The sequence below is a fragment of the Emydura macquarii genome, unplaced genomic scaffold (assembly GCF_026122565.2).
Source record: "Emydura macquarii macquarii isolate MOO-44397 ecotype Brisbane River unplaced genomic scaffold, CSIRO-AGI_Emac_v2 contig_587, whole genome shotgun sequence".
NCBI classification, from domain to species: domain Eukaryota; kingdom Metazoa; phylum Chordata; order Testudines; family Chelidae; genus Emydura; species Emydura macquarii.
Window position 1 is genome coordinate 16,224,220 of NW_027130724.1, and position 27,497 is coordinate 16,251,716.

At 41.0% G+C, this 27,497-nt stretch overlaps 1 protein-coding gene across 4 annotated transcripts in view; it reads right to left on the reverse strand.

Moving 5' to 3' along the window:
* Positions 1 to 6,756: 6,756 nt before the first annotated feature.
* Positions 6,757 to 27,497, reverse strand: part of GALNT18 (polypeptide N-acetylgalactosaminyltransferase 18) — a 403,991-nt gene continuing 383,250 nt past the window's right edge. For all 4 annotated transcript variants that reach the window (XM_067540807.1, XM_067540809.1, XM_067540808.1 and 1 more), the window contains one exon: positions 6,757 to 7,204. In XM_067540807.1, coding sequence (XP_067396908.1) covers positions 7,058 to 7,204 — 147 coding nt within the window. In that variant the 3' untranslated portion in view covers positions 6,757 to 7,057. The remainder of the gene's footprint in view (positions 7,205 to 27,497) is intronic.

Here is a 27,497-nt window from a genome sequence, read left to right on the forward strand (position 1 = left end):
TCAACAACTCATGACTAGGAGCAATGGGCGGGGCGGGGAAAAAACTGTGTAAAAGACAATTTTGGTTAAAGAGTCAGATATGTTTGATGAAATAATCTTCCCAGTGGATTGGTGGAAGCATCATCACTTGTGGTGTTTGACACTAGATTAGACAAATCACTCAAAATACTACAGGGAACAATTCTGCAATGGCAAAGAGAGGAACAAGCTGATTTCACTGGCTTTTCCTGTTTTTGATTGCCATGGTTCTGTAAATTCATGACTTGGTGGTTAAGCAAAGGAGGAATGAATTTTAACTGGTCTACAGATACTCTGTGGTGTGTCAGTTGTTCTCCCATAAGTGTTTTAATGTAGTCATTTTTTCAGTTGCTGTTCATCTTAATAAAGGCAGTTTTAGGAATGCCTGAGACTGTTGAGACAGACAGCAATGTTCTGTAACATTGCAAAGGTTGTAATTTTTCTTCCATGTCTTAAATACATTTATTGTTTAGTAGCTATGTGGAAGGAAATGCTTTACTCATCACTAGCCCTCTGTAATTAAAAACTAAAATTATCGTAAGTAGATGTCTGTGATTTAGAGTTAATGCCTGTGTTTTGTATAGGATGTCTATATGCTGTAGTTGTCTTAATTCTGTTCTGTCTCTCTCCCAAGAAAATATGCTCATGGAAAAAAAATTGTTGTTCTTCTGATGGCCTAATTCTGCAAAATGCTTAGACATGTGCCTAACTGTAACTTACTAGCCTCATTATCTATTTATTTTATTTTTGTCTTTATTATTTGTATTCATGTAGTGCCTAGGAGCTATAGTTATGGACTAAAACCTCATTGCACCCCAGACCACTAAAGGTAAATACAGGCTTAAGAGTTTTACTGAATCTAGGTCTAGATGTAGATCTTGTCCTAGAGAAAAATAATTTGTTAGTATCAGATGTAGGCAAAGGTTTTGTGGTGCAGGTGGATGTTGTGTATAAAAGTATGGGTATAATTCTCATCAATACAATCCAGTTGTAGGTTCCTCAGGACAGGGACTGTCTGCCTAGATGTGGAGAGCATGTAGCACAGTGGGTCCCAATCCAGATTGTGTTTTTGAGTGCAACCATATTCATAAGAATGATGATGCTGTTGCTCCTTTCCTACAAGCATTATATAAAAATATTTTAAGAGGTTGACGAAAAGGAAAACCTACCCTATGGATTGTCTAGGCTTTTTAAAAAATTTAAAATAAAGCTTAAAACATTACATTAGAAAGTGCAATTTCCTGCCTGGATTTATGATATTTTTTTAAAATGTTCAGAGATGTAAATTTGATTGTAGTGTAAACCTATTAACTACTGTGGTCTTACTCAGGGGGTGGGGGGGAGGGAATGAGTTTAGCTTGATATGATATGTTTGTTTTTAGAGATGTTGGGCCAAATTCTGGTCTGCCTCACAGATACAAGCCCCATAGGAATCAATAGGAGCTGCAGCCATGCAGATGAGAGCAGAATTAATTTTGGGAGAGTAGTGGCTGCTTGACAGCAGAATTTGGCTTGTTTACTGATGGGGGAGAGAGCAAACACTGGGATCTACTAAGTGTTTTCTCTGGCTCCGGAACAGAGTGGTTGCAGTGTGGTTAGATTTCAGACTATGGTCTTTTGTGCACTGGTTCAGTTAAAGAAATTGCACAGACTGTGTGGACAGCCATTTAAATTGGTACGAAATAAAACACGTAGTTCCTCTCTCTGCTTTTTACTTTTGCCAAGTTCTAACCATCTCTCTCCCTTCAGACCACAATAGTGCTCATAAAACCCCCACAAAATAGCTGTTCTAAGGGATGATTATGTCCATGTGTATAAGAGAAAAGCAAAATCTGTTTTGTCCTTTACAGTTGCATCCCTAGTGGATGGATTCTACTGTACCATACGGTATGCTTAGCATTTCTGCCAGGCTTATTTTGTGTTATATTTATTGTGTTCATCATTCTCCCACTGAACAAGAACAGTTTTCTCAACATCTGTCTGGTTTCCAGGAGGTGTCATTAATTTCTACGTGACCAGTACAAGAGTGAGCTCTTGTTGATGATGATGTATTCTTTAAGAAACCCACATCTTACACCTCTGGGGCAGGTTTAGAAAATGCTGACAGACCTGCAGTAAGTCCCAGACTCATCACAACTTCTAACACACATTGATAGACTGGTGTGATACTCTGCTTGTTCCAGTGCTGTACAGTGTGGAGTTCAAGCTGCTTTATGTTGCCTAGGAGTGATAATAGCTTAAGCACCTTGGAAAATTAAGATGTCTTCCCCTGAATCATAGCACTGTGTAACGGATGTTGCAGGCGTCCCCATTCTCCTGTTTAACAGGAAATCATTATCCATAACTTCCTAGCTGCTTCTGCAAATACTTGTACCACTTCAGGACTTATTTTCTCCCTATTGGACTGAATCTCTCCTCAGCAGCAGGCATAGCTTAGGAATTTGGGACAGAAGAAGTTGGAGAAGGTTGCTAGCTGAAGCCAGGGCATTTAGGGCTGGTCTACACTATGGAGTTTTTGTCAGCAAAACATTGGAGATGTACACACTGAAATTCTCTTCCCACTGATATAACTCTCCTGCTATGCCAACATAATAAAACCACCTCAGCGAGAGTGCTTTAAGGATGCAGCATTTTGCATTAGAACATGGTGGTAGAAATTCAGTGATGAGAGTCTAAATTCCTTATATCGGTGTGGTTAGGGCCATGCAGTGTCAGCACACACACTGCATTCCTTATATAAGCTGGTGGCTGTCATTCTTGTCAATTTTAAGGGTTTGGGCAGCTAGGGCCCAGCTGCCCCCCCTGCTTCCCTGGAGAGCTGAGCAGCTGGACTCTGGGAGTGGGGCAAGAAGCCCGGGTGGCTGGACCCCGCACCTGGTGGGGAACGGGAAGGGGAGAAGCCCTGGGTGTCTTCCCTCGGCTCCTGGCAGGAAATGGAGAGTGGGGTGGGCAGCCCGCTGGGAGCCCAGGAGCCTGTGGGGCAGCCGAGCTCCTGCCAAGGAGCTAAGAGACCAGGCTCTCAGCTCCTCACACGGCCACTCTTATGTCAATGGAATCGCTCCTGGTGAGGATGTGCACCAGTGACCTAAGGAGTGCAGTGTGAACATCAGCCACTGCAGTAATTACTGTGGTGGCTGTAAGTTGACCTATGTTAGGTCAACTTATCTTTGTAGTGTAGACAAAGCCTTAGTCAAATGTACATTGCAAGAGATCCATTTGCAAGAGGAGATTTGCTTGAACAGACAAATGTTACTAAATACACTTGACTGTTGCAGCTTTTGCTTTTAAGGATGCAGCATTTTGCATTGGAAAATAGTGCTAGAAATTCAGTGACGAGGGTCTAAATTCTTCTGCTGTCGTCCTTAATTGTGTGAAACTTGCAGGGATTCCACAAGGAATTTTGCTTGATTCATGCCCACAGCATTTGGGCTGGTTTTTTTTGCATTTGCTTAACATTTTTTCAGATTCAACTATCAAGTCAAAGAAGCTTGTAGTGTTAAGGGTAAAAGATCCCTCTTTCAAGGGCATATACTTATGTCTTTTGTCAGACTTGACTCAGGCCAATATCTACTGACTTAAATGGGAGTTTAGATCCAATAAAGATGGAGGGCTTGTCTACATGTACAGCACTGCAGCGCGTCTGGTGAAGAGGGTTTACGCCAACAGGCAAGAGCTCGTCTGTTGGCATAAGAAAGGCAATTGCTATGTTGGTGGGAGAAGCTCACCTGCCAACATCACACTGTCCATATCAGCACTTACTATTCACACCCCTGAGTGAGTTATGCTGACGTAAGTTGTAGTATAGACATAGCCTGAATAAGGATTTCAGAATTTAGCCCACAGCACGTAGTGGTAAAGTAAACCTTCACCAATTGTTATCACTCAGCTATCAGCAGTACCTTCGCCTGTCCCTGTTCTTTGAAGAGGGCACACTGCAGAACCTAAGACACCACTATGTGGTAAGTACATATAGTAGAGGGATACTCAAATATAATTAAACTGCTGTGAGACTTATTAAATCGCCATTAAGACGGATGATACTAAGCATAGCGTGACCCTGAATGTGAAGTCAGTCTGTAGGAGACAGTTTGGCACACTGTAGTCTCTACGAGAGGTTATGATTGCCACTTAAAGTAACAAACAATATAATAAAAAAGGAGCAAATAAAATAATAAAAAAGAGAGGTAATTTCCCTATATATATGAAATAAAAAGATCAATAATCACTCAGGGAATTCCCGGCTAATCTCTGCCTCCTCCAAACAACCCTGATGTGTTTTGTGAATGCCCAATTGATACAAGGTGCTGAAGATTCCCAGCTCATTTAGGTGAATGCAGTAGGGAAAGGGCAAATTCGTGCCTTCTGCTGCAAGACATTTGCTGGAAGGCCAGGTTAGTCAGAGAGCAGCACATTTTTCAAAAAGCAATTGATAAGGGCAGGTGGGGGAGATAGAAAGTAACTGGCATTTTTGGAATATTATGCTGTTTCAGTTAGTGATTATCTTCCAATTCTTTATTTTATTTTGTTAATTCTCCCTCCACCCCAGCCCAAAGCCTACTTGCCATTTTTTAAATTCAGCAGTTTTTCTGTTGTTGGCTTAAAAGTGTATTTTTTCATGCTGACAATGGAAAAAGGGTGGGGAGGGGAGCGGAAAGGTACTTCCTCGCATCTTCTTTCCATCAGCTGAAAAAAAAATGTAATGTCTGGGCTGAGACCAAGCATAGAAAGACTCAGTGAAAAGGCAGATTTTTTTCTTCTTCAAGAAAATTATGATCATGTGAAAACAAAAGGTATACTGAAAGTGCTGGTGTTTTACTGAACTATAGTAGCTGCTCCCAAGTGACTAGCTGTGATATTACTTTGTATCTACTGTAGTTATTTAGAAGAGTATCAGAATGCCACTTAGGGGAAGAAGCAGCCCCAGGAGCTTTGTGTGAGGCACCTAGAGAAGTTGGCACCAATGCATGGTACCTGTTAGTATGCTGCTGTAGTCTTACTTCTGCAGTGTCCCTGAAGAAACCACCTAATGTGGGTACCGCTAGAACACCAGAAGCTACAGGTGGAAGTAGTGGTGCTAGAGCTTCTCTGAGGCTGTCTTCTGAGCTCCAACCAAGCAACCTGCAAAAACAGCAGCAGCCCATGGTGAACCGCCTAATCCTGGTTGTTTCCATTGACAACAAGGGCCAAATTTTTCCTCTATGACTTTCCAAATTCACACAGTAAGTCACTGACAGAGCTGGGAAGAGTGCCCTGGCTTCTGATCCTGGTTTTAAACACTGATCTACTCCATGTCCAAGGAGGAGTGAAGCGAGGGAAGGTGAAGCAGGAAGTAAAACCAAAATACACTCTAAGGGGAAACCATCTTAAAAGCCAAAATCTGTATTAACAGAGTGCTGATTTCCCACTGCAGATGTTACTTTGCAATAAAAACCAAGATCTCCACTCCAGCATGGCTTGAATAACTGATCTTTGGACAGGGGTAATCATCTGAGGGAAGTGGGAGAGGAAAAATAGTCCCATGGGCCAGCGTGCAGCGGCTACTGCAGTCTAATTGCTGAAAATGACTCCACGGTCTTAGCACACTGTCTCCATGCATGGGAAGGAATGAAGGCCAGGCTGCTGATCCTCCAGCACTCTCCTGGTCTGCCCCTCCCTGGCTGTGCAACATCCTGCAGGGAGCTTCAAACAGTGGAACTTCACACTGCACAGTGGGTGCATATCCTAGGTGGGATTTTCAAGAGTGCAGGCCTGCATCTGCTCCCATTGAATCTGACGGTGAAACTCCCATGGGAAGCAGCGTTAGGTCAATGCTGAATGCTCTGAAAATTCCATCCAAACCCTGCAGCCTTTCCGACTCCTTTTGCACTGCAGAATTGCACCAGTTCACGTGCGTTCTCAGATGAGAAGGCAGCATTAACTCTGTATTATGTTAAAGAGATGGGAACATTACTTGACTCCTGTTGTGACTTTGCCATTTCTTGCAGCAGATTTTAAGTCTTTCTTTTAGTGTTTTGCTCCTTCATCCTCTCTACCTAAGGGAAAAAGAGCTCCCTCCCCAGAGAAGCAAGAAAATTATAGATGACACAAGCAGTAGCTTAGCTTTAAATTTACTGTTTGACTTGCAGTCCAGTTTGTAAGTGATCACATAATAAGTCTCCAGCCATTACTTCATTTACCCAGAGAAATCTTAAACCATAATCCAAGAACTTTTATAGCCTGTGCTATTAATGCTTATGATACTGGTGGTGTTAGCTTAGTAGTGATGTACACTTTGAATAGAAACCAGCATGTCTCCTCCTCCTCCGTCCCTTGTTGCAGTGCAACTGTGTCATATACTGACTTTTAAATTAACATGAATACTTTGTTCAGAAAAACGAGAAGCAGCCTTGCATCAGTAAATTTCATAAGAATGCAAGGAAGCAAATGTTACCAATTGCTACAGTATGGGTGTAACTCAGGTTTTTACGTGCTTCACAACCGCTGGATTAGTGCCTGACTGGATTAACGTGGGGCCTTTGATCCAGTGTGATGGCACTGAGCACCCTTCACACTCACGAAATCGTTAGAGATGAAATCCCAGTCCCCCTGGCAAAGCACCACTCCAATGAGGCCAGGATTTCATCCTTAGCATTGAGGGTGCTGCGCCTCTCGCCAGGATGAGGCCCTAACTGATGAAAACCTTCACACTGATTTGTTTTCAAACTGATCCTCAAAAGAGACTGAAGCAGTGGGGATGGGTTTTTTTAATCAATAAAATTTTATTGTCAGTTATAAATAGTCTCCATTTGTTCCCTATTTACATTTGCAAAATATTTTAGAAGAGCCTATCATCTGTCATTCAGCATCTCTATAAATGCCATGAAAATGTCATTATGAAATAAAAGTCTGTATTTCAGCCCATAAACCCGACATCCACACACACGCAAAAAAGAATCAAACAAAAAAAAAAAAAAAAGGAAAAACTACAGTACTGCAGGCAACATCGCAACATTTGCTACACAGTAGCAAAAGGACTGAGTTAAAAGTTTTGTAGAATCTGTTATGACGACAAGCTTTTCAGGACATTTGTTATAGACCAGCGTTGGCCAGTGCATTTCTGAAGGACCAGTTGAAATCCAAATTCATTGTCACTGTTTTCCTGTAACTCCAGGCAACGCTTGGATTTTCTGTTCTGGATTGGACCTCCCTTTAAAAAAAAAAAAAGAAAAAGAAAAGCAAAACCAGTTTTAATTAAAAGTCATGCTAAGTCTTTAATTTGTGATATTTCATGTTAGACTAGCAGTAATAGTCCATCTTTGAATGATTATTTGCCATAGGAGAGACCAGACTGAGGTACACTATAGTGCTGGATTGGAGCAGAAAAGTGGCTTTTCATCTCCGTTATGGATCCATAATGCTGGGGCAGCCAGGGGCTAGTTCAGCCCTTGGTGCTTCCGCTCCAATAGCTGGGGGTAGCTGGAATAAAGCAGCACTCTGCCCATTCTCCTTAAACTGTGGGCTGGATGCTGGAGAGCCAGCACGGTGGATCTGTGCTTCCCTGCCCTCCCCTAGTCAGTGGAGGCACCTGGCTTCATTTGCTCCTTTGCTGTTAGATACTGCTCCAAACGATCTGGACCCAGTATGTCCTGTACTTGCCCAATCTCAAGGTCTGAAATGGTGTTTAATTCTGACTTCAACAGATAACCTAGCCTCCTTCATAATCAATGTGCAATACCAGTTCTGTACTCACTTTGCAGCCTCTATGTACCAAAATAATGGCCTAATTCTGTTCTCTTTGACTTCAGTGAGAGCAGCATGAGACCCTAAATCACTAGGTTTAGAGTTACCAGCAGGTTAATTGTAGACAGATGACAAATTACTAGATTTCCTTCAATTCAGGATGCAATTTGTTCTTCTCTTTGGTTTAACAACGATAATTGCTGTGTATTACTGCTATTCTTCCAAGGTTTATAGAGTAATGGGCATAGTGACCCGAAGAAAAAGTTTCTTTCAAGCACACATACAGGCTAGTTACTAGTGGTGTGAGCCAAAAAATCAAAGATTGGTGCGTAAACCATCAGTCCCACATTAATGCAGTTAAGGTACAAAAACTGTTCCTAGACATGTTGATTATTTGTTTACATTAGAGGACAAAAATCCAGTGAGATTAATGAGAAAAATATAAATGTAAGTTTTTAAAAAATATAATTTTGCTGAAGCTTCTCATGGGCTTCACATTATAAAGTTGCAGTAGCACAGATGTCCACATAATCTCAAGGATTTTAACCTAAATGTTATAAAAATGCTAACATGAAATGAACCCCCCCATTCAGGCACGTGCTGGCTATGTCTATATAACCGCTGTTCCTGTCACTCCAGTCATATCTAATACACACTTTTTTCTGAGAAATGAACATCTGTTAAAACCTTTTTCTTGGGAGAGGCAAATAAGGTACAGAATTAGGTTTGAAAGCGCTGAAGTTGAAATGTGGTTAGGCTTCAATAAGGGAGACAGTTTTAGTATAATCGACAAAATTCAAAACAAGATGGGAATTTCAAATTCACTGATTACACTGTGTGTAGCATTCAGCCTTAACATGCCTCCAGTGCTGCACCAGTGTGATTCCCATTAACAGTAATAATGGTAGTTCCATGTGGCTGTCCACTGGGAGATTAGCACAACTGTTCAAAATTCATAAAGTTTCCTGTGTGAAACTGCACATGCAATTGGTCCAAGTTTAATTTCGTGCCATTAGCTCCCCTCTCCCACTCCAGGCGTCACTTTGGCCTTAATCCAAAACTTAATGAAATCAACAAGCATCTTTCTATTGAGTTTAAAGGGTTTTGGATCAGGCCCTTCATGAAGTATTTCAATTAAATGGCTATTTCACATAAAAAAAAAAAGGGGGGGGGGGAGAGACCTCTTTTGACCAGGGAATATTCACAATCTTCAACTTCTAGGATAAAGATGGAGAGGATTAACTATAATACAAATAAAAAAGATGTATAATAAAATGACTTAATTCTTAGGGGTCCAATCCTGCATGGCACTGAAGCTCAGATTTCTCATGGGAGTTGGGTGCCTAAATACCTTTGAGAATCTGGGTTTGAGTGCCTCCTAGTAGGTGCTGAGTGTCAACTCCTGAAGAAGATTGTGACGGGAGGGGAGGGTGCAGCCCTGTATCAAGGAAATATATTTGTGTGTAAAAGGTACCCAGATACTACAGCAATGGCTACATGATAAATGCTTCTAATAAACAAAAACAGAGTAATCCATTCTTTTTAGAAACATTCTCTTTTCTCAATCTGCTCTGATGTAAAATTCACCCTCCACGTACGTGGCATTGCAGGGACAAAGGCTGGGGAGCCCTGCTTGATATGTTGCACAGCACTCCACAGTTACTCGTAAATATCACCCTTATGGGTAGTACTGGAGCTTGAAACATAAAAAATACACTGAAGTGGTTGCTAATATGAGTGAATTGAGCTGTTCCAGACAGCACAGAAGCTTTTGGTAAGATGAGCTTTTCTACAAAAATAGAAACTCGAAGGGTCAAGTCCTGTTAGAAACAAAACAGCTCTGCTCCTGATAGCCAGGAGGCGTATGCAGAGAACAACGGCTTAATCCCTCAGAGAGGCAGCAGCCATGAAGGTCTGGTTGTTTTGAGCGGAAATATGTTGGAAAGAACTGCTCTGAAGTACAATAGGGACAAGGGCAGACTTTTTCTTAACTAAAGTGTCCTAGTGGTATTTGAAATAATCTAATTTTTTTTTTTTTTAATATGGCTAAAGCGATGGCTTGCTGGAGAGGTCAGTGTATTGTCTTGATGGTAGTGACAATGCAGACATCCTATGGTGCAAGGTTTGGAAAAGACTGAACTGTAAAATTCATAAAAACACATTAACTAACTCCTGTGAGGGCACACTGAAAACCACTGAGAGAAGGAAGCCACACCTCGTAGCAAAATGTATTTCCAATTCCTATTACTACTGAACAACTTTTGCAATCTCTATTACCATTTGGAACACTAAAGCCACATTCAAACGAAGGTGCCATTTTATTTTATCCCTTATCCACAGGACCTTTACCAAACAAAGGTAACATCCATGGCTCTACAGCTGGGTGCATTAGGGGTGCAGTCTCTAGCTGAAGGAAGAGGACAAACTGTCTGTTTCGGTTCACTATACAATTGAGCCTGCAACTGCTCCTCCAGCCTTAATCTCCCCAATTCAGAGGCAAAAATCCCAGAGCCCAAACTAAATAGTTGCTTAGGTTCACATGTAAAAGAAAGTGCGATGTTGCTTGAGGCTGGGGAGAGTTACTGCACCGGAAGAAGCCAGACCTGCTGTCCAATAAAGATAATTGAGAGCAGAAGCAGCTGAAAAGGAAATAGTGCGGGAATCAATAAATCCAACCTTCACTGTGTGAATGAAAATGGTGGGGTTGAGGCCTGATGCTCCAGTAAGGTGCTGGGCATCTTGTGTGAGGGGGCGGAGTGCCCTTAGTTCCCATGGGCAGCATTAGGCCTTGGAGAATTCACAGCATACGCAGGCAAAGCTCATTTAATGGTTCATAAGCACACTATTAACACAATATTTCACTTCATGCATGTTACTGTGGTCAATAGCTATTGGAATATGAACTAAAGCAGCAGTCTGAGTTATTTTATTATTTAGGTATACATTGAGTAAAGTCAAAGTCATTTTTCACTAACAGGTTAATCGTTTTCGTTTTCAACCCACACACTGGTGACATGGAATTGAAGTACAGGAGTCCCCATAAAAATCTGTCCTTTCAGAAATTGTTTATGTTGCTTTTCTAGGCACAAAGCTGAGTTCCATGCTCATTTAACATACATAATAGACACCCTGTAATAGAAAGTCTTCCTTTTAGAGTTTGCACTTACTGTATTCCATCTGTAAACCACAGGCTTCTCTCAGTGTCTCCCTAAAGAAAAGCTAGTGTTGTGACTTCTGAGAAAGTCATTTTATAAACTCTGCCAACCGCACACGGCACCAACTCACATAGGAAGTCCCATTGCGCTTCATGGGGCTACTCCTGAGAGTCAGTGCTACCCAACAAAAGTAAGGCTTGTAGCGACTAGCCCGCAATAATAAAAAAGCAACAAACAACAGCTTGCTGCACACCAATTTAGTTGTACATGCTTCAGCCTTTCTCGGTGCATGCTAGAGTCCAGGATGCTGATAAGCTTTGCAAATTAATTTATCCCAATTGTCTCCTTTGATTTGCTCATGGATGTGGGGTGTTTTCTAATGGGACTCGCCCTCCCTCTGTCATGGGAGCCGGGCAGGTGGAGGGAGAAGCCACACACGGAATAGTGACCCTTGCAAAATTGGGCCCTAAGTGAAGGTTTTGCAGGAGACCCCAGCTTTCCGTCAAAGCTGAAGTAAATGAAAGGTGCAGATTCACAGGCCCAAAAATTTGTTACGGTAAAATTTACTAGCTGGCTAAAGAGATTTAATTTAAATTTTCCCTCATCTCTTGGACAAAAAAACCCCAAATTACACGTGCATATATGGTTCTAGTTGAGAAGGGTACAGTCCGGTATTTACCCTTCTTAAATGTATCTGTTCCAGGGTGCCGAGAAGAGATCCTACAAACCCTGTCCCAGCTGACTTAAGCAGTATGTACTATTCCAGGTAACATATGCGAAATGGAATATAAGCATTTACTGGTTTCTTATTTTCTGTCATCACCAGAGTCAATGACCCAAAATATTTGCAGGTGGAGTCCCAGCTTTGAAGGGTGTTATCAGATCTTTGATTTGGTTAATTGCCTCTGTACTTAAGCATGGACAAGGAGTGGAGGAAAACCTGACAATTTAAGGTGTATAAAATATACCACCTCTATCCAGCTGAAGCACATGATCTTATAATTCACTTTCTGTGAGCACTGGAGCAAATCTCAACTGGTCAAATTTTTGCTAAATTGGAACACAAATCTGATGTGCGCATGGGATAAAGCAACAATTTTAAATTAGAACAAATACTGGATTATCTGGATCTCTGTGAACCACTTACTTACTGAAGATGGCCATCAAGATTGCTGACATAAGAATATGCAAACATAATGGTGACACTGACAGATAGGGGATGACTCTCTTTGGTTGAGTTGACATCATCTTTTTAGCTGATTACCTTTAAAAAACAATGCATTTTTTTTAATTGTGATTACAGGCAACAGGTTTTCCAGATTCTGATTCCTGTTGATCATGTCTATCTAATTCTACAGCAACCTACTTTTAATCTCTGCAGAGATCTGCAGTATCTTCTCTGTTTCTACAGGGCCTTTACTTATGTCCCACACATTCCTGCTGTCACTGAATTAAATGGCAGAACTCCCATTTATTTTGACAGTGCAGTAAGCACAAATTTTCATTTCTCCAGCAGCAGACAGCATCATTACAGTAGGAAACTGCAGGTAAGCAAAGCAGATCCCTTTCTTCAAAGCTGTAGCATTAGTCTAACCGAGAGCTGAATTCAGACCTATATTTCTAACAACCCAAAGTTGAGAGATATTTGGAGTTAGAACTTTTGTTCAGCCCATTATTAATGCTGGGTCCATTTGCCCAGAGTGGATTCACATTTTAATCACTACCAAATTTCTGAGGTGTTAGGATCCAGTTTTTGGTTCAGGTCGTCCTTAAATCTAAATTAACTAACCAGGGTTTCCAATTCTTTGGGCTAACAGTTAATAGGAGCTCTACTTGCAGTAGAGCAAACAAAACACAGGTTTTAAATTATTCCTGAGAGACATAGTCTAGGGTCCTTGGAATCAAACTTTCACAATTAATGTTAATTCAGGTGAACAACTTTCCTCAAGAAAGCATTTGATTAAATCACTATTCTCCATGAAGGCGCTTAATCTCTCAGTATTGATTTTAGTGGTATTAGTAATTAATAAGGTGATTATGTGTCCTGTTTTGGCCAGGACAATCCCCTTTTTAAGCTCTGTCCCTGACTCTTGAGTTGGCAAGAGCAAAAGGAACAAACTCCCAGTTTTGCCAAAAGTGGTGTGCCCCTTGCGGGGGCATGGAGGAACATGCCTGGGGGTGGACAGACATGAGCCTGGCTGATGTGTGTCCAGTATGCCCTGGTCCTCCAATGAGGATGAGGTGTCATGTGTTCACGCTGCAGCCCAATCAGAGGGCAGCGCAGTCAGGGCCCTCCCTAATTCAAACTCTTCCCCGGCCAAGCCACGGAGCTGCACTCATGGGTCCCAAGCTCTACCGGGCAGCCAAGTGCCCTACTGGGTCCCACAGCATCCACTTATGCCAGGGCATGAAGTGTGGCACGGCTTCCCCAGCGACCGCTGAACGGCCCCCAGCCTCATGTCCTCCCCACTCACTGTCCTTCAGAGCCAGTTTCCTGAGCCCTCCCTCCTGCCCCAACCGGCTTCTTTCTCTCCCCAGTCTGCCTCCAGTCACCCACTTCTGCCACATCCCAGCAGGGGCACCATTTAGGGGCACCTCTCTTCATGAACCAGGAGTTGCCCCCCCTACCAAAATCTGAAATGGCCGCCTGGCTCCAAGCCCAAAAGTCCTCACACTCGCACCTACCTCCAGGTCGTAGCCCATACCCATTCCTCTTCCACCCTGCCCCCTTCTTTGTTACTTGGCTCAACTGGGGCTGTGGAGGATGAGCAGCAATGCCAGGCAGCTCAGGACAGCTCTGCGTATCCCATTTTCAGTTTTAGGAAATATGGTCACCGTAGTAATTAAGATACATTTCACTCCTATTAGTTCTGTATGTAATATTTAATACCCGTGTTCTGTATTTAGCTACAGGAGGCTATGGAAGTGGCACTATATGTGACAGAATTCATAGTCAAGTATCATAAAAATTTTAAATGAATCAAATAGTATCATAGAATCTGCATGGGTAGAACGTCCTTGCTCGGAATATACCATTGATCAGGTAGTGGTGATTGTGAAATGCTCAGGGAAACTAGAGAGGCTATATAAACAGAAAACCAAATAATGGGGAATTTAAACTATCCTCATATTGACATGGAACATGTCACCTCAGGACGGGATGCAGAGATAAGTTTTTTAGACATTATTAATGTTTGATTGCTTCTTGGAGCAGCTAGTCCTGGAATCCCCAAGGGGAGAGACAATTCTGATTAAGTGAAGCACAGGATCTAGTCCAAGCGGTGTATATAGCTTAGCCAGTTGGTAATAGTGACCATAATGTAATTAAATTTAACATCCTTGTAGGGGGGAAACAACAAAAAACTAAAAACCTCCCCCGGCATTTAACTTTGGAAAGGGAAACTACACTAAAATGAGAAGGCTAATTAAATGGAAATTAAAAGGTACAGTCACAAGAGTGAAATGCCAGGATGACTGAGGGGGGGATATGATAGAGGTTTATAAAATCATGAATGGTGTGGAGAAAGTGAATAAGGAATTGTTATTCGCTCCTTCACATAACACACAAAGCAGGGGTCACTACATGAAATTAATTATGCAGCAGGTTTAAAACAAACATAAGGGAGTACATCTTCACACAATGCACAGTCAACCAGTGGGATGCTTTGCCAGGAGATGCTAACCCAGTATGACCAGTCTTATGTTCCTAGGGTCCAACCAACTATTCAAACTTGGTATTTATTGACAGGCAGGTAAATGGATCTCTGTCAGGCACTGTTTTTAAATGTGAGTGTAAACTATTTTTTGACACTGATCTACTTAATTGCTGGTATAATGCCACTGACTTCAATTGAATTACAAAATGGATAAATCTGGCCCACAGTATCTGGTAGAAACTTGGCGCTCTACTACGTCAGCCAACCTTCATCCACCCACATCGTCTCTGGCCTTATACCAATGAAACTTCCTCTCCAAATGGAAGTAAACACACCTTTTTCAGCAAGTGTTATATTCTTCCTATATTCCATTTTTAAAAACGCACCATTCCACTACTGCAATTTGAATTACTATTTGGAAATACGATATTCACTACATTCTCATTATACTATGCTGTATATTTACACTGATGCAATATCTGTCCTATAACAATTGTGATCAGTCAGATGATAGTTTTATTAGCACATTCAAAAACTGTTTTTAAAACAAACTGGGTGCACGCGTGTTTACCGTTTTGTTTAATCCAGATATTTTATGTGAATGCAGAATAGTCCTAGGTTCTAAGCACAGCCATTTATATTATTTGTGTAATACTTACAGCTACATGATCTGGAAATACGCAATACTGGTAATTAAAGTATTTAAATAAGGACATTTAAATCTGGCAGAAGAAATGCAATAGCATAGAGAGAATTTAAATAGAATGGAAATCAAATTAAATAGAGAAAAGACAAAGAAATTGAAAACCAGATGTATGGCTAACTCTATGAATAATATTTTGGATTGATACAGCAAACTTCATCCCAGAGGATTACAAAGCAATATTGTTTAATAGCAGCAGTACAGGATATACTCAACCCACAGGGGAATCAGTTCAATCCATCGCTGAAAGACAACCCTATCTCTGGGGCAAACAAATGGTGAGATGCACCATGATATTTAGGCACCTAATTCCCACTGATTTCAAGTTTATTGATTTTTAAAGTAAGGGGCCTAAATACCTTTGTAAATCCCACCCAGAAGCTCTTTAAAAGCTCACAGAAAAAGGAGCATTTTACTACAGGAAATGGGGGGGTGGGGGGAGGGGGAGATAAATGTAACCGCATTGAAGTTTAGGGTGGAATAAATTATCCAAACTGGAAATTTTCCAGATCATTGAGACTAACATCTCTTTTCTCAAAAGGGGTCATTGTGTCTTCACTAGATCAGTAGTGGTCAGTAACTGTGTTTGACATGTTATGAAGAACACTAACAGCAGCACACTCTATCCTTATAATCTGTTGCATATTGATTCAAAGGGGAAAATGACTAGTTTGTTACCAGTACTACTTTCTATAGCAGCCTGGAGTTTTTACTGTGGATCTTCCATCCAAATATAGCCCCAGCAATCATAGACAAACCAAAGATTACAATTAAAGTAACTTTTTTTTTTTGGCAGCCACCTAGCTGCTGATTTAATTAAGTACATCCTTTACAAAAGCTAGGCTCTACCCCCATCTCAATTGTCTCAATAAAAAAAGATAGTACCCAAGATTCAAATCCAGGTCTCTACTATGCACTGGGTAATGACTAGCAACTGTCTACAGGTGGTGTTCTGAATAACCTGTTAGGTGTGGTGGATTCGATTGTCTTTTTGGCAGTATTACATCCATATAAGTTACACACAGCAGAGAGTTTAGGAGTGAAAATAAGAGTTCTCTGTAGTATATATGCTGACATTTCCCTCAGTTTGTTCCTTATTACTGAACAGGATTGCGTGTGTAGTTGAGTTCCTATATCCTGCTTAAAAATTCACCTCCTAGCATTCTAAACAGGAGGTACATGCAGAAATTCCTTTATCAAGTGATGAGAAGTGTGTGTATTTTGGACACACTGCTTTACAGATTTAACCTGTAATCCCTATACTCTGAAGTCTAATGCAGAAGTCAGGGTATATTTAAGGTATGCAATTTTACATGATTTTTGTTAGTAGGGTATGATTTGAGACAGTGCATCTGTGTACATGCTAAAAGACTGTGGCATATGACTTGAGATTTAGCTTTACTGGCCAAAGAATGAGAGTTTAAGACAGTGCCCTCACACCCAGGTCTCTTACCAGGTCAATTCAGTCTGTTTAATGAAGAGAGATTTTTGTGTGTGAAAATCTGTGTGAGAATTATACTCTCAGAAACCACATTGGCAAACTAGTTGCTAGTGTAGAGAAGCAGGACTATGATAAATACCAGAAGGGTGGGATTGCTTTGTGCATATTGTGAAAAACTCAGAAGAGACTTTTTTTTTTAATTCTAAAATTATGTACAAATGACTCCTGTAAATATCTTAGCAGTAAGATTGGATACAAAATACTGAACCAAGCTAGGACTGATCCTAAAATGTTTCAAAAAGCAGAGAATTTAAAGATGTATTGTACCAGGAGCAGAGAATTAAGAGGTCCAGAGAAGGGTAACAAAGATGGTTAGAAGTTTGGTTGGATACACAAATGATAAGGGATTACAAAAAAAATTAAGATCTATTAGTCTGGAAATTAAAAACAGGGAGACCTGACTGAGGTAATCAAAAATATGAAGGCATAGTGAAACCCGATTAGTTTTTCCTTTGTATCCTGTCCTGTAACATCAAAACAAACAAACCTGATGAACTTAAAGGGCTGTAAATTTAGAAAAACTACTGTACTTTATGCATGGTTTGGTAAACCTATTGAATTCTCTGCCACACAGGGCCACTGAATCAATGGCTATGACTGAATTTAAAAAAAAAATAGCTGGATTAATTTTATGAGCACCAATAAAATGCGTAGCTGTGTGCATGTTAAGATGATATGGGTAATCAAATCTCATGTTTCATGACATAAGCTGAGCACCTGAAGGTTCAAGAATGGAATTTTCTCCCATGTGATTACAATGCACAGCTATTTATTGATGGGCTCTATCTCCCCCTGAAACATCAGCTATTGCACTGCTGGAGGCAGGAAGCCAGACAAGATAAATTATGGATCTGATCCATGGCATGGCAAATCGTGCTCCTAGGTTTTGACTTTGGGCAAAGTTTTGGTTTTATAGGAGATGGCACATTTGTGTGTGTTCCCACCTAAGCCTTTTCCCGCATTCGTGCCTACCCAAAACTCTTATTGTGGCCAGGGTTTAGTGAGCAGATAATGCAGGAATGAGGCTTTCATGTAAACCTCTCACAGCATGCAGCTAGCTGTAGGTGAAGAGCAAAGGCACAGTAAGTACTAACATGTTTTCCAGATGATCAAAATACTGACATACCAATACACGTGAAGAAAACTACAGTAAAGAATCTATAGTGACACAAACAGTCTGGAGTCCAAAAGTGAGATATTTCAACCATCCCACGTTTGGCGAGTAACTAATTGGTCTTCACCAGTCTGACAAAAAACAAACCCTTCTTGTTTTAACACTATTTTTAAAAAAATCCAACCAAGTTACAGGTTTTTTCTTTTCCTTACAGAACATGCTCATTACTTTATAAATTGGCAAGACCTCTCAAAAATACTCCCAAGGTGCAATTGTTACAGGTAAAAAAAAAATTTCTAGTTCTTTGTGAAAAACTTACCAGAAATATCTTTATAGCTCCCTAAAAAAACCATTTTTGTTCAAGATATGTTTTTAGTTTTAATTAGACTGGATCTTCCAACCTGAATGTTGGTCCACATAACTCAGAAAATGATCTATTTGTAATGTCACATTATATGCTGCTAACAAACCAGTTACTACAGACAAATATATAAAGCGGTGCCATCTGAACAAGAACAAGGATTTCGACCAACATCACAGACCAGCTGTGCATTCTAGGGTGGGAAATTACATTAAGTACTTTAGGATAATTAGATACGATGGTCAAAAATCCCAAACTTTTGTTTCCAGTCACTATAGAAAACTATACACTGATCGGCAATAATGTCAGGAAAGGAACCGTCTCCTACTCTCAATGTAAACCTTGTACAATTTACTAACTGAATTATGGGAATTTCCATTTTTCTCTGTTACATATTGGCCACTGTCAGAGGCAGGACATGAGACTTGATGGCCCAGTTCTCTGATTTGTTAAAGGAAATCCTGTGTTGCTACAGTATATATTATTCTTAAATTGCACCTGAACTGTCTGTAGAGTCCAGAATTTAATTTGATCTGTATTCTAAAGTACTGTCAGGTTAAAATGAGGCTGTGACACATTCATTGCTAAACCTTGGTTAATATATTATGGATCGATACTACTTTCACTGAAGTTAATGTCAAAACCTTGATTGACTTAACATGAGTAGGATTTGCCTCTGATTTTGTTTGGAAGGTCAGAATACTTAACAACAATAATTACCATTTAAATAGTGCTTTCCATCCACAGATCTTGAAGTGCTCGAAAAAATGGGTAGGCGGTATCTCTATTTCAAAGATGGGGAAACTGAGGCACAAAGGTGACTTGCTCAAATCACACAGCAATTCAACAGAAGCACCAGGAATAGAATCTAGGTCTTCTGAATTCCAGTGGATTTGACTAAGTATTATAAATCACTATGTTAAATAAAACTAACAGGTTATGGCTCCTAACTTCATAGACTCTAAGGCAGAAGAGAACACTGTGATCATCTAGTCTGACCTTCTGTGGCCATGGAACTTCCCCAAAATAATTCCTAGAGCAGAGCTTTTAGAAATATATCCAATCTTGATTTTCAAATTATCACTGATAGAGAATCCATCATGACAGTTGGTAAATTGTTCCAATGGCTAATTCATTACTCTGACTCTTCAAAATTTACACTTCTTTTCCAATCTGAATTTATCTAGCTTCATCCTACAGCCACTGGGTCTTGTTCTACCTTTCTCTGCTAGACTGAAGAACCCATTATTAAATATCTGTTCCCCAGGTAGGTATTTATAGACTGTAATCAAGTCACCCCTTGAGCTTCTATTTGTTAAGTGAAATAGAGTGAGCTCCTTGAGTCTATCAGTATAAGGCATGTTTTCTAATCATTCTCATGGCACTTCCTGAGCTCACCGCAATTTATTCACATCCTGCTTGACTTGTGGGTTCCAGAACTGGACACAGTATTCCAGCAGTGATCGTACTAGTGCCAAATACAGAGGTAAAATAACCCCTACTACTACTACTCTAGATTCCCTTGTTTATGTACCCCAGGACTGCATTAGCTCTTTTGCCCACAGTTTACTAGGAGCTAATTATCCCTGATAGGTTTGCCAATTTTGATTGGATGTATTCCTGGAGGTTTCATCATAGGACATAATCTTTAAGGACATCATAATCTTTAATTAAAGATTAATTCCTGGAGACTCCACAACACTCCTGGAGGGTTGGCAACCATACCCTGTAAGTTTGTAACCCTAATTTTTTTTTCAGAATCGCTACTTCACTGTAAGTATGGCCTAGGTTCTTTGTTCCCAGATGTATACATTTACATATAGCCATATTAAAATGCATATTGTTTGCTTGCCCAGTTTACGAAGAGATCTGGATTGCTCTGAATCAATGACCTGTCCTCTTCATTATTTACCACTCTCCCAATTTTTGTGTCATCCACAAACTTCCATCAGTGATGATTTTATGTTTTCTTCTAGGTCATTGATAAATAGCAGAGGGCTGAGAACCAGTCCCTGCAGGATCCTACTATAAATAGATCTACTCGATGATGATTCCCATCTTGTACAACACATAACACCTTGCCCTCATAAAAACATTTTTCAGATGTGATTTCAGAGTGATCCTACATGGATCTCAGAAAATCTGAGTTAGTCTAGCAAAAATTAAGAGAATTGTGGGGTTAGAACATGTTTTCTTGTAAAAATAAAAGTGGTATAGAGAATTATATGCTAAAATATGCAAATAGAATATCTGCTTTGTGGGAAAAGCAGAGGAATGCACTGAATTCCTTTTAAATTAATTCAGCCATGAGTATCTTTGGAGCTTAAACACAGTCCTCAAGAGAGTAAATGCTGCATAATGTGAAACGCTGGAAAAGACTTGAAATGCACCCACTGAAAGCGCTTTTTACTGCAGCATTCACACAAGAACTTTCTAGATGGTAAATTCTGCATGTAATTTATGAAAATTAAAACCTGTTACAAGAAAATTATTCCACATACAAGACTTAAATTTTTTAAAATGACATTTTGGTTGCCATCACGAACAGTTTTTACCAAACAGGAACTGCACATGAATTTCAGGCCACTTACTATAAATATTGATGTTTTACATTAAGCAGAAATATTGCTCACATTCATATTTTCATACTGAGATGTGTGAACTGAAGAGTCCCTAGAATAGGAATTCTGAACACTTGATGATTTACCAATATTTCTAAGTAATTCACTTTAGTACACCTTGTCCAAGAAGTAATCAGAGGTACTTAATTAGAAATATGCTAAGACGAATGAAAATGCAAATACTTTAAGCTACCTATTTTTAAGGTCAAGTATTCAATGTAAAAAGAATATTGTCTGAGTTGCACACACAGCTGAGTGTATGCTTCCCCTTAGGGTAAGATGAGAGCGTCATTCATGGATGGTGGGTATAAGAGGCCAGAGGAGGCCTTGGACTCCCCAGGGAGATTACAGATGAACCCAGGAAGCCGAATAGCAGATACTGTCTCTGCAGCCACGCAGGAACCTGCCTGGCACCCAATAAATAAGCTCAGCTGTGGGAAGGGGCAGAGAACGCAAGCAGGGAGGGGCTTTGTGGAAGAGGGTCTGTGGAGGAAATGGGGTGGTCGAGTGGGGAGAGGAGGAGTGCACATGGCGAGCAGCAGCAGGAAGGGCCAGCAGGGGGGTGGAGGGGGGTGAGGAGTAGGGACGGACAGGGCCAGGGGCAGAGTGGAGGTGAGGCCTGTGGCAGAGCAGGGGTGTGGGCGGGGAAGCTTCACCCGTTGCCCATGGTGTCATTAAATACCACTTTCTCACCTGTAAGTAGTACAGTAGGAATAATTCCTTGGCCTCCAACTATGACAGCCTGTGCAGTGATCCTACCAGCTCCAAGGCATAATAGGGTCAGATGGGTTAGTATTTGGCTCAGAGACAGGCAAAGAACAGCTATATGCAGCAGAAAGAGGTGGTGAGAATTCAGCAGGCAGCACTCTTTCACCTAAATCACTACTGAACCAATGCATCAACACAGTATCAGGGGGCACTTCTGGTTCTGGAGGTGCTGGCTTGTGGCTGAGATTTAAAATTCAAGTCCTGACCATCTGCAGTTATTAAAAAATCAGCGTTTTTTTTTTGTTTGTTTTTTTTTGCAGATACCAGGATATTAACCTTTAAATTGGCCAAATTCCACTTGGGATAATTACATTCTGCCTGTCTATATTCCTTCTGCAGTTTCAAATGGATGCAGTATTTTCCCTCCCTTCCTGACCTGAACAGTTGTTCAGTGCTGCTGTGTGTAGTCATGTAGTTGCTGTATTTCACATCAGTGGGAGATGATGTGATCGCTCCATAGAGTGTGGGATCCTTTGGAGTTAAAGATGCAGTATAAATCCAACTGCTTTAAATTATTGTATTATTTTTTTTTTTATCTGGTGACTTTTATTCTGAAAGATTCCAAAAAGTCCTGCAAGTTACAGAGCAAATTCTTCTGAAATCAGGTGCAGGCATTCCAGGGCAGGACTTGGACCTGTGCGTGATATATACTGCACAGGAATTACTCCACCCAATAGCAGAATGGTTCTCAGATAAAAACAGGCAACTGTTTAACAGTGCACAGCAACACTTCACAACAGTCGGGGATAAGAATGGTGAAATTCACCCACGGAAGGGTGAATTTAAGCCCAGTAACAGAGCTCTGAGGGCTGGTGAAGAGAACGGTTGGAGGCCCAGTACAATTTGAGTTGCTTGACCACTGTCCTGCGGGCCTAGCATAGCTTCAGTTGCTTGCTTGGCTATTCTGACCCCTGTAGCATGACATCTTCCAGTTGGCAGAGACTGAATAACCTTATAGATGTCTCAGTTTCTGCATAGCACGGCACATAATAAGACAAAATACAGAGACTGTATTGCTTGCAGTTGCACATAGATAACGGTGATGGGAGCAACAAGTTATCCTTGAATGTCTGGGGGTACACTCTTTTATTGCCAAGGGGCACATTTTTACTCCGCCCCTCCTATCACAAGATGTTGTTTTGACAATCCCAATTATCATGGTAAGAATGAAATGTAGTTAAGGGTGGAAACCCAATGTAGGTAATTAGCATATATAATAATGAGAAAGAGATAATTAGGTGAAGGTTGTTTAGGGAAGGGTATAAGTAGTCACCACTTAGACAAAGGGGGGTGCTCCATCAACACCTGACTCCATGGGAGGTACTGCCGGTTGGACCGGGGATCCACTGACTCCGTGGTGGGGCCCCTGAAGAAAGCCGTTCCTGCATACAGCCTTCTGAGTAACTGCTTAGCTCTCCAGGCTTAGTGAGTATGATATAGTGTAGTTAATTTTAGGCTTTGTATCTAACAAGTGTATTTATAGAAAACTTTGCACATTAAACCTTACTGATCTACAAATCGGGCATACCGTGTCTCACTGGTATCCACACTGATCACAAAGTGTCCCGAATCAACAAGAACCTCTCCATGAAGCACAGCTTTTTCTTGCTCCATGGCAGAACGTGCTTCTTCTCCCTCTCCTATATAAGATGGAATCTCAAAATCAGTGATCACATGGTTCCAGTGGCTTCAAGATCAGTAATCATGTGGATGAAGTGGCCTTACCACCTCAGAAAAGTGAAATGCAGGAGCTGAGGTTACTGTTCCAGCTGATAGACTGGTGCAGTAGCAATGTTATGTAAGTTAGTTATGTAAGATTAAGGGTACCTCATAAGCACGGTTTTAGAAAAGGTTTAGAATCTGTAGCAGAAGTGAGGTCTGAATGCTTTCTAATTTTTTTTAAGTCTGCTCTATCATTTAAAAATGACAGGGCCTAACCAAACATAATACTTAAATATAATATACATACACCCACTACATGGCGTCAACCAAACAGCATGAATGATTTCCTCTTCTCCCCACCCCAGCACTAAATTCCCACTGTGGTATTTGGGGAATTGAACATGTGACAGTTGCATTTGTTAGCAGACTTTGTGTACAGCTTTGCTCCCAAGACAGCACAAAAGATAATTTCAATACTTAGTTATTTTCTTTAAAGCCTGGAAAGCTTGCTGTGAGAAAGAACTTTGTGCCCACACTATCATGCCCCAAAGCAGCAATGCTAACCATCACAGAGAGCGCTTCAGTAAAGCGCAGTGCATATCAAAACATTCAATCAGGAAATGACAGAATTCTGCTTTGCTTATTAAACATGGAGTGTTTTCAAAAACAAAGCAAAAAACAAAAACAAACAAACAAACAAACAAAAAAAACCCTACCACTGATTCAGTTAACTTTACAAGTTGTTGCTGTTCTCATTTATTTTCTTTAAAAGCTTAATATTGATGGCTCACAAAGCTTCCTGTACATCTCCCCCAAGGTTAAGAGAGCCATGCTCTTCCTTGATCAGACTCCTATTACATTCTGCTATTTTCTTCTTCTCAATGGAAAAAAATTATTTATTCTAAATATTAGTCATATAAAGACTTAGAGGCAATGATCAAAGTGCTGCAGCAGTAGTTTCAGTAAAGTAAGATAACCAACTGCTGAGATTGTAAATACAGGGAATAATCCCAAAACTCTATATCCAGCAAATCCCTTTCCACTGATATGGACTACACTGTGCAGCACAGTAATATTAGTTTTCCTCTAATGAAATCTACTGTAGCTGCAAAATTCAGCCCATAGCTGGAAAATGTATAAGCCTTAATTGTTATTTATTAACATGCACTCGTTTTCATGCTATATCTTCTTTTTTGCACTTGAGGAACAAGTATTTCATTACAATAAACTCCAGCAATGCAAAATATAGCCATGGGAAAGATAGAGAATATGAACTCCAATCCAATGCTTCCTCTAACACCACTATCTTTTCACTGTAGTGTTAAAGCAGGGAGAGAACAACAGTATTTCACTCTGGCAGCACTTTCCTAGGGAATAATTATGAGCTATAGAGAAACATGATGAAAAATGCTAAAATATTTAAGATAGGAACTTCATTTGCCTGCTCACTTAAATGCTGCATTATTTTACTGGGGCTTTAATTTCACATTGCTTGCTCTTAACACTGCTGAGTGTAGTGTTTGGACCTCCTCTCACTTCTCCAAAAGATTCACAGTATTCCTGTGATAAGTACTAACATCACAGATGGCTGGGATGAGTGCCTCACTGTGCATATGCATAGAACAGTGCTGTGACATTAACTCCAGACATCAGCATCATGATGCTATTTTAGGCACGAGTGCTGCCCAGATCCTCCTCCTGTGAAGCTAGTGCTGATCTTACTAGCTAGGGGTTCTTCCTGCCCTCCGATGTCAGCTTGGCTGGCAGAGCAAAGATAACAACAGAGCCTGATGTGCTGTCAAAATGTCAACAAGGAACTCCTTCAAAAATGCTCAATCCTCGCTTGGCAATTCACAGATATTTCTGGAGTAAATAAGTCCTCCATCACCTCACCCCCAATGCATTAATCCTTTGCTCTTTCCCTCCCCCAAAGCTACTGTTCCATTCCTGCCTCTCCCAAATCCAGCAATCTTTTCAGCCTCAGCCTTTGTCTCAGTACCTGTTTCCCCACTAGACTCCTCTAGGTAGATCCCCTTTCTGACAACTGTTCATCACAGCAGTATCTGTGCTGATAGGTAGGCTGTCCTGCCATTTCTGGCTGTAGGAGGATTGACTGGCTGGGAGCAGGTACCATCTCTGCTGGTGGGCTCAGTAGTTATTTGGGGAATGGGTCTTCTTTAGTTCTTGAAGCTGGCGGGAATCCCTGACTGCTGGAGGTCTTGCTTAGCTGGTCTGGTGGAGCCACTCTCCTTTTGTGTGCATGCATGCATGCATGCCTGTCTGTCTGTGTCTGGCTTTTGGGGAGAGAGAAAGAGGGCAACCTGCCCTTACTGGTGAGTGAGGGCATGGGGCTCCCACACACTCCCATAAACAGCTTTTTTGACTTTGGGCTGGGCAGGCAGACCCTGTCAGGTATAGGGATAGAGTGCTTTGGCTGAGGGACTACTGCTCAGTGTAGCAGCAGCACCATGGCCTTACCTTGTCTCCTGGTCCTTGAGCACAGCCGGAGCCACTGCCCATGGGGAAGAAAAGAGTTGCAAGAAGTTTGTTGGTATGCCCTTCATTTGCCTCTGCAAAAATGACACTTTGTTTTCCCAGCATACTTTCTAAATCTTACAGACATAAAGTGGTAGGAGCTTAAGTGATGCAAAGAGCTTCTGTGCAGAAGTGACTTTCACCCACAGAGATGGTGTTCACTTGCCATGTGAAACTGTCCACTAAAGAAAAGGAACTTGGGAAGTCTCACTGGAGGTTGAGGAAGTAATGAATAATTTACCATAACAGCTATTCTGGTGTTCAAAATGAGCATTAAAAAAGAGGGACATAATTGAGAGGGTTTGTTCAGTATAATGTAACCAGGAAAGTTTGGGAATGCTCACCTGAACAGTACATACTTCCACAGTGCTTTTAGAAAGCTTTCAAGTTGGAATCAATAGCTGCGTGAAATGTTGCTTCTGCATGCCTTGAATAACAACTTAGATATAGCATGTGGCATCACTTCAGAAGGGTAAATCCTGCTTTCAGAAGCACCCAGGCAGCCCACTGAACTCAACAGGAACCCCACCCATGCATCTGACAGCCTAAAGTTATCTCCCAGGGCCTGATTCAAGCTCATTTAAGTCCATGGAAAAATTCCAACTGACTTCAATAGGAGATTGGGTCCTAACAGAACAACTCAGTGAGGTTGAACGAAGGTGAGTCTTAAAAGATGGCAGCTTCCACAGTCTTGTCAGTACTATATTAGTGCTCCCAGTGCTAACACGATGTTAGCAGTGCCTCATCCTAACAACACTGAACTGGCACTGTGCACTGGTCCTGCCTAAACCATTAGATCAGGGGGAGGGGCAGAATTAACAGTATGGCATAGCCTCTTCCTGGCCTTTATGTATGGCGTGAGAAATTTGATTTCTCTCTTCAGACAAGTTGTTCTCATTTATTTGTTTTATTTTATTTTAAATGAAGGAAAGCGTTTCTCTTTTCAACAGCTTAAGGATCTGGTTATTCATTTTGGTTTCAGAAATAAGGAAAGCCGAAACCTACCAATTAAGAAGCTTTTAAAAGGGTTTGTGTTCTCTCTTTCTCTCTCTCTCTATGTGGCCGTGCTTAATGGTGTGATAATGGTTGGCAACAACTGGTTACACTGGGGATCAGTCCTCCTTCACTGAAGAAGGTGCTTGGATTTTCAGTGAGTTCTGGGCACTGTTTGAGGCTAGTGCTTGCCTCATGTAGTGGCCTGAATGGGCCTGTGACCTTGGTTAGGCACTAGAAGGGTTGTGATAATCCAAGCAAAGCAGCCTGGGAAATGCTAGAATAAATCTGGATTTGAGTATTGAAGAGGAACGAGGTCAGTGACAGCTTGAGGCTATAGCCTCCTTTGTTCACTGCTGCCAGGACAGGTTGCCTTTAGGAGATATCTTGTTTAAACTAATGGTTTAATAAAGTTGCTTCCACTTGGTTACATGATAATTCTCATCTCTGTCCTCTCTCTCCCTACCATGTGCAGTGATGACTAATGGCTCTGCTAGAAGGTCCTATTTATTTCTGATTAAGTGAAAATGTGGTGATACATATTTAAATGTTTGACAGGAGTTCACCTATTTTGGTAAGAGACACAAGGTGGGTGAGTCAAATAAAAGATATTACCTCATTTCTCTCGTATCTTGGACCCAGCACCATTACTATATCAGTAAGACAGTTCAAGACAACAGGGCTTCCAGAA